This window comes from Thalassophryne amazonica, chromosome 22 (genome assembly GCF_902500255.1).
Source record: "Thalassophryne amazonica chromosome 22, fThaAma1.1, whole genome shotgun sequence".
In the NCBI taxonomy this organism is placed as follows: domain Eukaryota; kingdom Metazoa; phylum Chordata; class Actinopteri; order Batrachoidiformes; family Batrachoididae; genus Thalassophryne; species Thalassophryne amazonica.
Window position 1 is genome coordinate 5814121 of NC_047124.1, and position 16678 is coordinate 5830798.

Sequence of the window (16678 nt, forward strand, 5' to 3'; positions counted from 1 at the left end):
TCACGTGCTGATGATGTGTTGGTTGTATTCGGTTAAACTGAGTTGGTTGGTTGGTTTGAACAGGTTTTGTGGAGCAGCCTGGAGGTCTGATGTGCTCTCTGTCTGTTAAGAGGCTTATCTCATCATGTTTCATGTCACAGTCTGATAACTACACACCGCCAGAACAAATCCACACACAAACCTCCCCCTTTACACAACACATAACCTGGTTTGAAAGAAACTATAACCGCCTTTCAGCTGGTAACTAGTTCTTGCCCAACATAAGCTGCTTGTAAATGGAACTAGCCTTTGACAAACGGGTTCAAATTTGGTTTTATGTGTGTTTCAATAACGTGAATTATTTAGGCCGAAGTGGCTCCAACAGAATCCAAAACCAGTTTTTTTAATATGAAATATATCGTATATTAAGGTGGTTTAGACTGTTCATGTTACAGTGCATCCAGAAAATATTCACAGCATTTTACTTTTTCCAGATTTTGTTGCGTTACACCCTTATTCCAAATTGAGTGAAATTCTTTTGTTTCCTCAAAATTCTACACACAGTACCCCATAATGACAATGTGAAAAAAGTTTTTGTTTTGCTTTGGTTTTTTATTTATTTATTTATTTTTGCTAATTTATTATAAAAAGAAAGTGAGCACAGTGACCTCCATCATCTGTAAAGGGAAGACGTTCAGATCCACCAGGACACTTCCTAGAGCTGGCCGCCCACTAAACTGAACGATCAGGGGAGAAGGTCCTTAGTCAGGGAGGTGACCAAGAAATCAATGGTCACTCTGTCAGAGCTCCAGCATTCCTCGGTGGAGAGAAGAGAATCTTCCAGAAGGACAACCATTTCTGCAGCAACCCAGCAATCAGACCTGTGTGGTAGAGTGGCCAGACAGAAGCCACACCTTAGTAAAAGGCACATGGCAGCCCACCTGGAGTTTGACAAAAGGCACCCATCAGAAACAACATTCTCTGCTCTGATGATACAAAGATTGAACTCTTTGGTGTCATGTTTGGAGGAAACCAGGCACCATCCCTACAGTGAAGCATGGTGGTGGCAGCATCATGCTGTGGGGATGTTTCTCAGCAGCAGGAACTGGGAGACTAGTCAGGATTGAGGAAAAGATGAATGCAGCAATGTACAGAGACATCCTGGATGAAAACCTGCTCCAGAGCGCTCTTGACCTCAGACTGGGGTGACGGTTCATCTTTCATCAGGACAATGACCCTAAACACACAGCCAAGATATCAAAGGAGTGGCTTCAGGACAACTCTGTGAATGTCCTTGAGTGGTCCGGCCAGAGCCCAGACCTGAATCTGACTGAACATCTCAGGAGAGATCTGAAAATGTGCAACAACGCTCCACATCCAACCTGATGGAGCTTGAGAGGTGCTGCAAAGAGGAATGGACCAAACTGCCCAAAGATAGGTCTGGTCTCTGTGTGTAGACTCAGACTGATTGCTTCTGACCGTCTTAAAGCTGCTTCATGCAAATGTAATTCACACCATGAAACAAAATAGTCTCATATACTGTTTTTGTTTTTTTTTGAAGCTGTTCTAAACATTTAGATTACATGGTTTGTGGACCTGTTTGCTTTACTGACTAACAGACAAAGTGGTTTTAATACAGAATATTGACATCATTTAGAACTAACTGTCTTATAAACAGCTCTGGATTTGAAAGAGTTTTTTAAACCGACGCACACGTTCGGTAGAGAAAAATGTTTTAAATCTATTTTTAACAGTGATGCAGCTACAAAATTCTTGAGTAACACGTTGATTTGTTGACTCCACGTGATCGGCGCACGTATGTGGTGACGTAACGTTTTATGAAGTGACGTCATGAAAGCTTTATTCGCGCCAGCGCCTTTGGTGCGTGAGAGAGAGAGAGAGAGAGAGAGAGGGAGAGGGGAGGATAAAAGAAGGCGGAGGGAGGAGGAGGAAGCCCCAGAGGGAGCAGCTCCTCCTGCTCCTCCTCCTGCTCCTCCATGCCGCCGGAGGTGTCCGCGGTCATGGCGAAGATCCGCGTGTCGTACGAATATTCCGAGGCGGAGGACAAAAGCATCCGGCTCGGTTTGTTCCTGATCGCCTGCGGCATCCTGAGTCTGTTCATTCTGGGCTTCTGCTGGCTCAGTCCGACCCTCCAGAACCTCCAGAGCAAACCGGCCAACTGCACGGTAACTACCCACACCGACACCAACTAACTCAACTCACTCACTAACTAATCACCAACTCATACATTCATTACTAATAGTCAAATTAATTTACTCATAATCACATTTATAATCTGTATATTCTGTATTTTTTCGAGTAATATTTGTAAACAAAGTGCTGTTGGCATTGTTTTTTTATTTTATTCATTTATTATTAATTAATTTATTAATGGACCACAATGGAAATAAGTGTTTTCACTTTCTTGTGTCATCCATGGATTTTTGAAGTATTTGCAATTATGTTACATACTTACATTGAACTGATTAAATAAAATCACCCATGTATTTTTGAAGTATTTACAGTTATGTACTTACATTGAACCTACTAAATAAAATCACCCATGTATTTTTTAAGTATTTACAATTATGTTATGTACTTTATTGAACTTTTTTAACAAAATCACCCATGTATTTTTTTAAGTATTTACAATTATGTGATGTACTTATATTCAAATACAAATTAAATCACCCATGTATTTTTGAAGTATTTACAATTATGTGATGTACTTATATTCAAATACAAATTAAATCACCCATGTATTTTTGAAGTATTTACAATTATGTGATGTACTTATATTCAAATACAAATTAAATCACCCATGTATTTTTGAAGTATTTACAATTATGTGATGTACTTATATTCAAATACAAATTAAATCACCCATGTATTTTTGAAGTATTTACAATTATGTGATGTACTTACACTGAACTTGCGAAATAAAATCACCTATGTATTTTTGAAGTATTTACGATTACGTGATGTACTTACATTGAACTTACTAAATAAAATCACCCATGTATTTTGGAAGTATTTACGATTACATTATATACTTACACTGAACTTACTAAATAAAATCACCCATGTATTTTGGAAGTATTTACAATTATGTTATGTACTTACTTTCAACTTACTAAATAAAATCACCCATGTATTTTGGAAGTATTTACAATTATGTTATGTACTTACTTTCAACTTACTGAATAAAATCACCCATGTATTTTTGAAGTATTTACAATTACGTGATGTACTTACACTGAACTTGCGAAATAAAATCACCTATGTATTTTTGAAGTATTTACAATTACGTGATGTACTTACACTGAACTTGCGAAATAAAATCACCTATGTATTTTTGAAGTATTTACGATTACGTGATGTACTTACATTGAACTGACTAAATAAAATCACCCATGTATTTTTGAAGTATTTACGATTACATTATATACTTACACTGAACTTACTAAATAAAATCACCCATGTATTTTGGAAGTATTTACAATTATGTTATGTACTTACTTTCAACTTACTAAATAAAATCACCCATGTATTTTTGAAGTATTTACAATTATGTTATGTACTTACATTGAACTTGCTAAATAAAATCACCCATGTATTTTTGAAGTATTTACAATTATGTTATGTACTTACATTGAACTGACTAAATAAAATCACCCATGTATTTTTGAAGTATTTACAGTTATGTTATGTACTTACATTCAACTACAAATTAAATCACCCATGTATTTTTGAAGTATTTACAATTATGTTATGTACTTACATTGAACTGACTAAATAAAATCACCCATGTATTTTTGAAGTATTTACAGTTATGTTATGTACTTACATTCAACTACAAATTAAATCACCCATGTATTTTTGAAGTATTTATAATTATGTTATGTACTTACATTCAACTTACTAAATAAAATCACCCATGTATTTTTGAAGCATTTACAGTTATGTTATGTACTTACATTCAACTACAAATTAAATCACCCATGTATTTTTGAAGTATTTATAATTATGTTATGTACTTACATTCAACTTACTAAATAAAATCACCCATGTATTTTTGAAGCATTTACAGTTATGTTTTGTACTTACATTGAACTCACTAAATAAAATCAGTCACTCAATATTTAATATTAAGAGGGGCACCTACTTCATGAAGGGGGATTTACTCACTCAGTGTACCTACATCTCTCTCTCTCTCTCTCTCTCTCTCTCTCTCTCTCTCTCTCTCACTCACTCATTCATGCACACACACACAGTTTCACCTGTCATCAGATGACAATAATCAATATATTTAACGATCAGGGTGAAGAACCTGTTATAAACTGTTCAGGCAGCCGTTCACAGTGTGTGATTGTTGCTCTGTTAGTCTCCGCAGGAGCCTCTCTCATGAATTTGAACCACTGAAATGCTTTAAAACTCACCGGTTGATGAAGCTGTTGAACCGCCCGCTTCTTGTTTTGGAATTCAGCCTGCGAGACTAACTTCAATTCAGAACTTCGAATATTCCCGAGTGCTTCAGGTCCAGTCTTTGCTTCTAATGATGTGACATCCCACCTTTGATATTGAATGTTATCCATCAATAACTAGGTATCGTAACTTAGTTAATACAGTCAGCTTCTTGTTTTGAATTCAGTCAGCGTGATGTTTCGATTCTTGAAGCATGCTTCAAGATCCAAACGAGTGCTTCTTGCTGATCTTTGCTTTGAATGATGTCATGTGGTGATCGTAAAAGCACATATATGAAATAACACAAAAGGTAGCTGGGAGTTGGGCTTGGAACACAAAAGCCAAGGCGGTTGGAGGCGTATCTATTTTTCCAGCGGGATTGATTTGTTCGTTGTCCAGTAAAATTTGATTTAAAAACCAGACAAAGCTCAAATTAAAACTCATCCTCAGGTTATATGATTGAAAACTTTTCACACTTCCATAGATGTCTGTGGCCGTTACGCGAACTGACAGGAAATGAAAACACTGAAATTAAAAGCTCATTTAAATGCACCGACAGGCACTTACACACTTTAACTCTGAGCAAATCAGACTCATGTGTTAATTATGCTGTTTCCCATTTTATTTTTCGCAATATTTTGAGGGGGCAGAGCCTTAGCCCCCTCTGCTGACTGACTGTCCATGTTTGTTACAGTAGAAGAGGTTTTCTTGGAAATACAGCACTTCGATTGATTATTTATAACCAATAAATTTATGCTGAGCCGGTTTAACTTTAAATCAGTTTGTTTAAGAACAGTATTTATCTGTAAGTAAGCCCTTTCGGCTGCTCCCTTGTTTTGCATTTGGGGTGGCCACAGCAAATACGAGGTGGCTCTGCATAATTAATTGGCACATGATTTATGCCGGATGCCCTTCTAATGCAGCAGATAAGTGAAACAATCATGCAAACGGTAATAAAAGCATCAAATTCAACAGAAATACTCCTTAGACACTCCTCTTTTGAAAAAAACGATTGGCCACTTGACTTTTCAATCGGTGGTCAGGTAGGGGTCAATTGAAGACTTACACAGAGGTCAAAATTAAAAGATGCTCCAATCGTATTAAAAAATATTCCACATTATTTGCCTGATCATAAAGATTCCTAAAAGGTATAGTTTGGACTATCTGTGACTGAATTCTATGGAGTTACGGGATAAAAACAGCAAGAATGGTGACAAAGGTCAGTGTCATTTTGTACAGGGGTCAAAAGTTAAAGTTGCTCCAGTTATGGTAAAAAAAAGTGATGCAAATTATTGGTTGATCTAATAGGATTAATAAATGGAATAGTTTTTACAGTGTTGAATGCTTGGTCTCCAAAGTAAAGGTCAAACAAGGTCTACGTCTATTGGATTCTATGACATGTGACATATGTTACCCCGTAATGTGATAAGTAAGGATGATACATGGTCCAAACTATTCCTTTTTAAAACCGTGTTAACTCAGCTAGTAATTTGCATCACTTTTTATCAAAATTGGAGCAACTTTAACTTTTGACCCCTGTACAAACTGACACTGACCTTTGTCACCATTTTTGCTGTTTTTATCCCATAACTCCATAGAATTCAGTCACAAATAGTTCAACCTATACCTTTTTGGAATCTTTATGATCAGGCAAATAATGTGGAATATTTTTCAATATGATTGGAGCATCTTTTAATTTTGACCTCGGTGTAATTCTTCAATTGACCCCTACCTGACCACTGATTGAAAAGTCAAGTGGCCAATCAGTTTTTTTCAAAAGAGGATTGTCTGAGGAGTATTTCTGCCAAATTTGATGTTTTTAATCACCATTTGCAGGATTCCCCTCTAAATATTCTCTTATCCGCTGCACTATTCCTGTTCAGCCTGTTTCTTCGGAGCTGCAGTTTGTGGATTTATTATTTAAAGTGTTTCTGCAGCCGGTGGCATCAGTGACAAATGTGCACTCAGTTTAATATGGATGATGAATATTGTCTGTGATATATTTGTCTGTCAGCTTGTTGCTTTGCCCTGAAATAAAATTGATTCATTCCAGTAAGTGCAAGCTCTTCATGCATTTATTTATTTTACTTTACTCGCATTTTTAACCCTTTATACTCTTGACAGGCTGCAGTACTTTAGAATCATTTACTACAAACGTGTGTATTAACTAGTATTTAATCTTTGCAGTGGTCTCTAATTTTAATTGTGCAAAAAAAAAAAAAAAAAAAATGCAATTGCATTCAATCGCCATAAGGTCATGAGGAAGCAAACCGTTTTCTCTGCTGCCATGGTAACCGTCTTAAACCTTAACCTCAAAGATCACAATGTGCAAGCAACCTTCAAGAATGAAGGCATAGCCGTGTGCTGTCGGTTCACTCGGGAGCACGAAATTCTAACCTTTGTTTTAAGACCTTGCTGAAGTTAATACACCAAGCAGCAATGCTATGTACTAAAATTTCCTGGAACATTCTTTTAACTGTTTGTGTTCAGTAATTTAAGGGAGCTAAAAATTCTCACTGTTAGCACTCCCAGTGTTTCCCCCACAGTATTACAGGCCTGGCAGGCCACCAGGCCAATGACAATCCCTGCCAGGTCAGAAATATTTTGTTAATGATGCTGACAAAAAAATACCATCAAATGTCATTTCAGCACATCCACAGAGCTTTGATTCTTTTATCCTTTCACACCACCTTCTGTGGAGTAACTGTTATTTTTGCAGCGATTTGACTCATCGGCTTATGATTATTATTTTGTGATGTTCCAGCAGCGTTAAACACACTCTGCTTTCTGCGTCAGTGCAGTCAGCTGTCAGAATCTGACATCTGCTCCACAGGTTTGGCATTTTCTCCAACTCTGAATTTTTTTGTACTGCACGTTTTCTTTTTTGTTTTTTCACCGTTAGCTCAATCCGTTGGTGCTGTTAAAACCTCTCATGAATTCCTGTGTCACACCAGACATCTGCGCTGCTGAAGACAAAGTGTCTTTAAAAAGTGTTGAGAACTCTGAGGTGGCACGGTGGATTAGTGGTTAGCAATGCTGCCTCACAGCAAGAAGGTCGTGGGGTCATTTCCCATCTGGTTATTTGTGGGTGGAGTTGTTGTTTTCTCCCTGGCTTCGATCCGGGTGCTCCGGCTTCCTCCCACTTCCAAAGACATGCAGGTTAGGTGAACGGGTGACTCTAAATTGAGTGTAGGTGCGACTGTGTTTGTCTTGCTTGTTACTTGGTATAGAAGATGAATAAAAACTCTTAAAGTGGTCTGAGTGACGGTTTGCATAACTGCAAGTCTGCTATTGTGCAACAAATGAATGAGCGTTACAAACTGGTGGCCCGCAGGCCACATTTGGCCTTTCATGTAATTGTTTTTTGGTGACAGACTCACAGGGAAACCTTATTTTTTTCCCCTCACGCTCTCTCCCTACTCTTCTAATGCTTGCATAAAGCATTAGAAAGTTTTGAGAGCATGTTGTTATAATCAAAAAGGTGGCAACATGAAGTGGTGCATATGGTGGCCACGGGCTGAATCATACATTACTGATTTAATTGTTGTGGCATAAATAATGATGAAAAGAACATGATTGTCATGCAACACAAAGGAAAAGCTTCCTTTAAATAAAAGTGAGGATGATGATGATGATGTCATACAAGTAAATTTTTGCTGTCACAACTCACTCTGTGGGCGGGGCTAGTTACACTGGTGATATCTGTCTTGTTTCTGCATGACTGCGATAAAGACGGTCACAATGATGCTCAGAGTGTCCACACTCACTAGCACCCCCTACTGGGCAGAACACATTGGCAGAAACTCTTTTTCCGCAGCCCTTAAATATGAATTAAAGTTTAACTTGAAAGTTGTTCTTTGAGTGTTTTAACTCTGTTTCTGTCCTGTAGGTGGTGTCGGTGTTGCGCCCGGAGGAGATGTTTGAGTGCGTTTTTACGTGCGGTGCAGATTGTAAAGGAACGTCGCTCTATCCCTGCCTGCAGATTTTTGTGAATAACTCCGAGTCCAATTCAGTGGCTCTTCTGCACTTTGACGAGCAGCAGCTGGTTCTCAACCCAAAGGTACGACCCAGCCAACGCTGTTTATCCAAAATTAACAACGTATTGCTTCAACGGCAAATTAAAAGCTCATTAGCAAGGTTGCTCTAGAGGTCTAATGACAGCAAAGGAGGCGGAGCCTAAAAGTTGTAATTCTAATTAAACTTTTTAAGGTTTTCTGTGTTGGTGGTGACATCATCATTCGTGATGCATTCAGAGGTCACGGAGAGAAAGAGAGAGAGCGAAGGAGTGAGCACGCCGTGTTGATATTTATCCTCATTCGCGCTCTCTTTCTGTCCAACGTTAAATACATTTTAAAAATGATTCATGACTCTGCCTCTTCACCTCATCGCCACTGCCATCGTCATGGTAACCAAGCAGCATCGATGACGCTCCGTCTCCCCTCTATATTTACTCTGTTGCTATGGAGACCAGTCAGGCGTGTGCTAAAGGAGACGTGTCCCCCCCCCCCCCAACTCAGACGGACTCTACAAGCTGTTATTCAGTTTGTTTATTTCTTTTGGTTTAAAGTTGGCGTTGTACCCGCTCCGTGGGACTCTTATTCTGAAGGACAAACCTACAATGATGACACCTGGATGATTTTCCTTTCAGAGAGGATCTGGTCTAAGTGTAGATCAGCTCTCTGACCTTTTACCTGCAGCTAATGAGGCCACTGTAAGGGACAGAGACACAAAGCTGCACAGATGTTCACTCTTAATTGGTGTTTTGTCTGCAGGGAGCCGTTAGTTCATGGAGCCGCCCGTGGACCCAACTGACATTAAAATGCAACTGCTAACTAACTGACCACCTGTGTTCATCACCACAGTTATTCCCATTTTAAAGACATAATCACTCTTTAATGATTAAGTATGCAGCAGCACTTTTGGTGGCCGCCATACGTAGGCCATGGTGGCCGTTAGAGGAAGCCCGCGGTGGCTGCCAGATGTAGGCTGGGGTGAATGTAAGAGGTAGGCCACGGTGGCCGCCATACGTAGGCCATGGTGGCCGTAAGAGGTAGGCCGCGGTGGCCACCAGACGTACAGTAGTGTTCAGAATAATAAACTCAAAACTATTATGTTCAAACTGCTTTTTTAGCAATCCTGTGAATCACTAAACTAGTATTTAGTTGTATAACCACAGTTTTTCATGATTTCTTCACATCTGCGAGGCATTAATTTTGTTGGTTTGGAACCAAGATTTTGCTGGTTTACTAGTGTGCTTGGGGTCATTGTCTTGTTGAAACACCCATTTCAAGGGCATGTCCTCTTCAGCATAAGGCAACATGACCTCTTCAAGTTTTTTGACATATCCAAACTGATCCATGATACCTGGTATGTGATATATAGGCCCAACACCATAGTAGGAGAAACATGCCCATATCATGATGCTTGCACCACCATGCTTCACTGTCTTCACTGTGAACTGTGGCTTGAATTCAGAGTTTGGGGGTCGTTTCACAAACTGTCTGCGGCCCTTGGACCCATAAAGAACAGTTTTACTCTCATTAGTCCACAAAATATTCCTCCATTTCTCTTTAGGCCAGTTGATGTGTTCTTTGGCAAATTGTAACCTCTTCTGCACATAGTAGAGAAGCTTGAATCGTCGACTGGACTGGGTTGCTTGACGCGAGGATGCTTCGCTTCAAATCGCAGAAGCTTCCTCAGTTAAAATTCTTGCTCTGGTAGTCTGACTTCTGTCTTGACTCTGACGTCCTCGGGTCAAGCAACCCAGTCCAGTCGAAGATTCAAGCTTCTCTACTATGGAAACCACCTGGACAACTGAGAGCCTACACAGAAACTCTTCTGCACATGTCTTTTATTTAACAGAGGGACTTTGTGGGGGATTCTTGCAAATAAATTAGCTTTACACAGGCGTCTTCTAACTGTCACAGCACTTTCAGGTAACTCCAGACTGTCTTTGATCATCCTGGAGCTGATCAATGGGTGAGCCTTTGCCATTCTGGTTATTCTTCTATCCATTTTGATGGTTGTTTTCCGTTTTCTTCCACGCGTCTGTTTTTTTTGTCCATTTTAAAGCATTGGAGATCATTTTCGATGAACAGCCTATAATTTTTTGCACCTGCGTATAAGTTTTCCCCTCTCCAATCAACTTTTTATTCAAACTACACTGTTCTTCTGAACAATGTCTTGAACGTCCCATTTTCCTCAGGCTTTCAAAGAGAAAAGCATGTTCAACAGGTGCTGGCTTCATCCTTAAATAGGGGACACCTGATTCACACCTGTTTGTTCCACAAAACTGACGAACTCACTGACTGAATGCCACACTACTATTATTGTGAACACCCCCTTTTCTACTTTTTTTTTTTACTAATAGCCCAATTTCATAGCCTTAAGAGTGTGCATATCATGAATGCTTGGTCTTGTTGGATTAGTGAGAATCTACTGAATCTACTGGTACCTTGTTTCCCATGTAACAATAAGAAATATACTCAAAACCTGGATTAATCTTTTTAGTCACATAGCACTACTATTATTCTGAACACTACTGTAGGCTGGGGTGGAGGTAAGAGATAGGCCGCTGTGGCTGCCAGATGTAGCCTTTGGAAATAAACCTAACTGACAAATGAGCTCTTTTGAAGCTACACGTAACTTAAAACCTGCACCTTCTAATTCTGTTCTTCACGTGGCAAGATGGGTTAGTAGGTTTTGGTCTGTTTTCAGAGTTTGATCAGTTTTTCAGTCGTACTTTCTGCGATCGTCAACATGTAAAATCTGTTGTTTTGAATTAATCACGTCTTTCTACAGGCGTGACGTGTGTGCTGTTGGGGCTCGGCGGTTCTGTGCGCTCTGAGTGCTGCTGTATTTCCTCACTGAGACTGTTTGTGAACTTTCAACAGCGACAGTATTCTGTCCTGTTCTCCGTTTGCTGCTCTGAGCTCGTAATGTTCCCCTGACTCTCATGTACACACACACACACACACACACACACACACACACACACACACACACACACACACACACACCCTTTGTGATGTAACCAGCTGAGCTCGGCTGCAGACTCCATTAAAGTAGAAGTGGACTGAAGAGTTTGTTGTTGTTTTTTTTAGCTTTCATCTGTTCTCAACGTTAATCCCAGAATGCTTTTCTGCGCGTGATCTAAGGCGTGTGCTTGTGTGTGCGTGTGTTCACGCACGCACGCTCGTGCATGTGTGTTGTCAGTAAGCCCTGCTGGAGGAACATTGTTGCATTCTGGGTACCTGCAGCTCTTGTCATTTACATTTCTAACAGAATTAAATCATAAACAAGGAAATTACTCAGCAGCTAATTGGCGCAGTGAAACCGCCCACCTGCTTCCATCTCCTCATTTCCCATCATCCTTTGCTAATGTGAGCCCTCCTCTGAACATAAACCAGATCACTGTCATCCAGCTGAAAACCCACGAGTTAGTCTAAATTAGTTAGTTAAATGGCAGAATGTGGACAGAAAATGACATTAATCTGTTCATGTCATTTAATTTTACAATCTGCGACCCTGATTGATGCTTATTGATCAGGTTGTTCTTTTGTCCGTCACAGAAACAGATTCTGAAGCTGATGGTGACACTTTTCATGATCTCATGAAACAGGAAGTCTTTGTTCCTGTGTAGTTTTAGCTTTGATGTTTGTATGGTGGTATTAGCATAGCTTCTGTGCTTCTGGTGTCTTTGTCATCTCCGCTGGTATGCCTTAAAGATGCCTTATATGGCATTTTAAACATTAATACAACAGCAAACAACTGTTTTCTTTATAAAGGTTTTGTGTGCAGAAAATGAAGCAGCACTCCCTCTGTGCCCTGAGCTTTTCCATTTCATAACTCACCTCATGTTTATGAAGAAACAGCAGTCATCACTACTCACCACATAGTTGTTGGGTTTTTTTTCCAAGATGGCAGCAGCTTCCCAGATGTGCATCCCAAAACCACATTCAGAGGCTAAAAATGCCTCCAATGAAGAATGCTGTTGGACTAGAATCCACGTCTTGGACCTGTTAGACCAGTTAAAGGGCTCCAACTGCTGTTCCTTCTGCTTGATGTGGATCAGAGAGGGAGGGAGGGTTGAGGAGGAGTGGCTGAGGAGGGAATCTTTGTTTTGATCCTGAAATGTGAAGCTAGTGCGACATCTAGTGGCAGAGAAATAATATAAGACCTGTAAGTCACAAACATATGCAACCCATAAACATGTACATTACATCACATGAATATGCTACATGTGACGTGATGTACATCACATCACGTCACATGTAGCAGTCATGTATTTGCCTGTATAAGCAAGGTTTATGCACTACGGGGCAGATTAGGCACATCTGTGGATGACATCAGAAAATGTATAAATTTTTTTTCATCTCGTTAACGATGTTGCTGTAGATACACAAGTCGACATTTTTGTTTATTAGTGAATGTTAATTACCTGACCTGACCTCCAGGTGCTTAATTTTAAAACACACGTTTGTCTGACACTGTCAGATAAGAACTCGAGTGTGTTTCTAACTTCACATTGTGAGTTTTGTGTACTTTTGTGTAACCGTGTCGTAGTTGAACCCGCGTGTCGATACAAACACTGTAGATTGATTTAATTTTGTGTATTTATTACTGACCGAAACACCCACTGTAACCTCGGCCTGTTGTCATAGCAACCGCCACCATCCACTGCGACCTACTTATGATGTCATCGTCTGAGGCCGGTTCGATTAGCTGGATGATGAATGACGTTCAGGACGAATGGCTGCGACGTGCCCTGAGATGAAAATCCATTTATTAGCTGAAACAGAGACAGCGTGATGGTTTCTCTGCACTCAGCTGCAGTTTGCCAACATGTCAGATGCTGTACTTTACATTTTAGGACGACAGGAAATTTTTTAACCCTTGACTTGGGTCTACGGGGTCCATCAATTGTCAGGATCGGAGCTGATCTAGTTTTTGCACGGCTGTTTTATTTAATTTTGTTCTCTGACGAGCTGAACTTTGTACTTTAGGTTCTAATCCCCACATTCTCTCTTATCCTTCTTTATGCCAATCACACTGTTGTCATAGCAACCAGTGTCCCCCCAGTAAGCATCCAGACATCAATCAAGCTCCCACGGTGCACGCCAGCACTTCTGTGCTGAGGTTGTGTTTGGAAGTTGAATGATGTCGACGCCCCTCAAAGCCAATCAGCATCCATCTGATATTACAGCGCCCCCTGTAGGGCAATCATTGTCATTTTTAGGGAATGATGGCACACAGCTGTGATGAAACGATCAAAGCAGCTATAAAAATAAATAAGCAGAGCAACTGGGGCCGAAAATGGTCCCAAAACAATAACTTTAAATCCAAAAATGTTTTCTCCATATTTTCTTTAGACAAACAGTGGCGGCCTTGGAGATGAAAGAACTGGGCTTGCAAACACATTTCAAGATACATATAACTTCAGTCACACCTGCTCCTAATTTCTATCATGCATGTGAAAATATGGCTGTTCCTGCAACAATCCCAAACTGTTATGTTATGAATCAAACTTTTTGTACTGATCTGGTGAATCAAAGTTAACCAAAGTTGAACCAGTTTATCTTCTTTATATGTCCTTTTAATGTTGAGATTAACGAGATGACAGCGTTTATTTTCGAATTATCGTGTGCCTTTTACAGGGTGCATGTCTGATGCGCGGCTGATCTTGTGCATGTCCTTTGTTTCAGTGCTCGTACGTCCCCCCGTGTGAGCGTGATAACCAGAAGAACAGAGCGAGCGTCCTGTGGTGGGAGGATTACTTCACCAAAGAGGTCAGCAGCCAGTCGTTCACCTGCTTCTTCAACCAGCAGCGGAGGTGAGATGGCGAGAGAGTTTCCATAACGAAGGTCTGAGGATTATTAATCCCAGACCTGGGGTCGGGGGCTCTGTTTGGACCTGGTGAGTCAGTGAGTTTCTGCCTCAAACTGATGCCCCATCTATAAATAACAGTAAACTGGATCAAGAGCTTGACGGGTGGATCAAGGCGACACAGTTAGTTTGTTCTTTTAGGTTCCAAGCCTGAACTGAAGCGACCAGAAGAGATCTTGGATGCATGTGGCTGAAATCATTCGTTTCCAATCATTCGTTTCCAGGGAGGCAAGTCAGTTCTGGACTCATAATTCTGGGTTCTGACATCCAGAAGGACATGGGGTCAGAACCTTTGAGGAGGTCTTGGTCTCCCTGTGGGGTCGTGGCCTCGGAGGAGATCCTGAGTCAGACCACAAATATGCTGAAGGAATTTTATATCATGATGTCGAGTATTTCGTACACTTTGTGTAAAGACGTACGATCAGGCACAAAGATGGCGTCTGCACGTAACTCCATGGACAAAGTACTAATGGTATGATGTCACTGGAGGGCGGTCTGATTTATGACTTTTTTCTCATCACGCCTCTGTGTCCTTGCACATCATGGAGGAAATCTTGATGTGTATTATTCATATCACATTCGTGTGAACATCATCACACAAGTGTGTGTGGTGTCTGTCGCCAAGTGTTTGTTCACAGGGGGTCGTTTTGACCGTTGGGGTTTTTCCGTAATTATTGTATGGCTTTGCCTTACAATATAAGGCGCCTTGGGGCAACTGTTTGTTGTGATTTGGCGCTATATAAATAAAATTGATTTGATTTTGATTTGGTGACTGTAGGCCTTTGTGATGTCATAAGGTAAGACTCTTAAAGAAGAGGTCAAAGCCAAAGAAAGGAGGACATCAAAGAAAACTCAGACAGATACATCACCAATAATAATAGTTCAGGGCTCGACAATAGCACTGGTCCGATGGCCCGGCGGCCTTTTTTACATGTTCCGGGCCACCACGGGCCAGTGAAGTTCATATTTCATTTTTCGTATGGGCCAGGAAGAATTAAAATCGCTTTGGGCAAATTTCTTAGTCTTACCGTGAAGAAATATGTCAAAATACATGTAGAAATTGAACATTTTCGCTACATCGTCCACCATGTTTGTTATGGTAGCTACAGCGCATGTGTGGGGCCGTCTTCATCTCTTTCCGCGCCACTTTGGCAATGTTCCGAACATTGCCAAAGTGCAGACGAACCTGCAGACAAACTTGATCTGCAAGAGCATCTTCTGATGTGGCGCAAATTTCGCTTCAACATCGACGCATCATTTTCGCTTACGCAAGCTCGATTGCAGTGAATATTATGAATTTCTTGAAACCTCCTGCCCCTGGGCAGAAACCAGGGAAGCAAAGGAAAGAACAGCTATCACCCTCAAAACAAACACAGAAGAGGAAGGCTGCTGATGCTGAATATGAGAAGAAAAGGGTGAGGAAAACTTGGCAAGCTTCCTGCAAGAAAAGATGGCCATGGCTGGAGCGTGATGAGGAGAGCGAGGTTGTCTTCTGTGGAACTTGTAGAGCCATGCCAGAATATACTGACAATTAAGTATAAATATACCAAGTCCTGGTAGACATCTGGTAGATTTCATATGCCAGTTTAAAAGTCTAATCATTATGCCCTTGTGGAAACCCCATGGTAACAACATTAGCAATTAGAGTATTGTACATTTACTGGGTCATCGCGGCAGCCGTCGGTTCGGCGCGGGCGTGAAAGTATGGGCCAGTGATATTTTCATCCAGGCCAGTAACTTTCAAATTCTACTGGCCCTGTGGGCCAGTGCATAAATTGCCTTATTGTCAAGCCCTGAAAAGTAATCAATTCTTCCATCATCAAAGAACGGTTGCAGCTCAAGGGTTTGAGTGGTCTTATGACAGATAGGTATGACTGAAGCTCCGCCTCCCTGTCAACTGGATAAAAGAAAACCAGCTGTTTATTATTTGTTTATTTTCCTTGTTGTTGTTTTAGGCCTGACGATGTGTTGTGGCGTCGTTCCCATGACACCAGCGTCCTGCTGCACTGCGTGCTCTGGCCGATGGTCTCACTGCTTCTGGGCACGCTCATCGTGCTGCTGACAGTGTGCGCGCGCTCCCTGGCCGTGCGAGCTGAGGCTCTGCAGAAGAGGAAGTTCTCCTATGAGGTGTGCCAAGACACAGGAGGCGTGGTCTCAGAGCGCCGCAGCAACAAGGCCGGTGACGCCCTTACCACAAACTCTGACCCTGAGCTGTCATCGCCTTCAAGGACCCTGCTGACATGTGCGGTGCCGGTGAGACGCCGCGATCGAGAACATTAAAATCAGACTGCCCACATCGACGTCGGCAAAGTCGCCTGACCTGCTTATGTCACCTAATGTAAAAAAACAA

The 16678-nt window shown here is 40.9% G+C and overlaps 1 protein-coding gene across 1 annotated transcript; it reads left to right on the forward strand.

Annotated features, from left to right (window-relative positions):
* The first annotated feature begins 1871 nt into the window (after positions 1-1871).
* Positions 1872-16678, forward strand: LOC117503907 (calcium-activated potassium channel subunit beta-4-like). The gene is made up of 5 exons (XM_034163192.1): positions 1872-1897; positions 1955-2165; positions 8333-8503; positions 14148-14275; positions 16284-16678. Exons 2-5 carry the CDS (start codon positions 1977-1979, stop codon positions 16606-16608), a joined length of 813 nt encoding a protein of 270 aa, XP_034019083.1. The 5' UTR covers positions 1872-1897; positions 1955-1976; the 3' UTR covers positions 16609-16678.

Coding starts and splice junctions, on each gene's coding strand:
- LOC117503907 (XM_034163192.1), top strand. CDS start 1,977: ATGCCGCCGGAGGTGTCCGCGGTCATGGCGAAGATCCGCGTGTCGTAC. Junction 2,166..8,332: donor GCAAACCGGCCAACTGCACG/GTAACTACCCAC, acceptor TCTGTCCTGTAG/GTGGTGTCGGTGTTGCGCCC. Junction 14,276..16,283: donor TTCTTCAACCAGCAGCGGAG/GTGAGATGGCGA, acceptor TTGTTGTTTTAG/GCCTGACGATGTGTTGTGGC.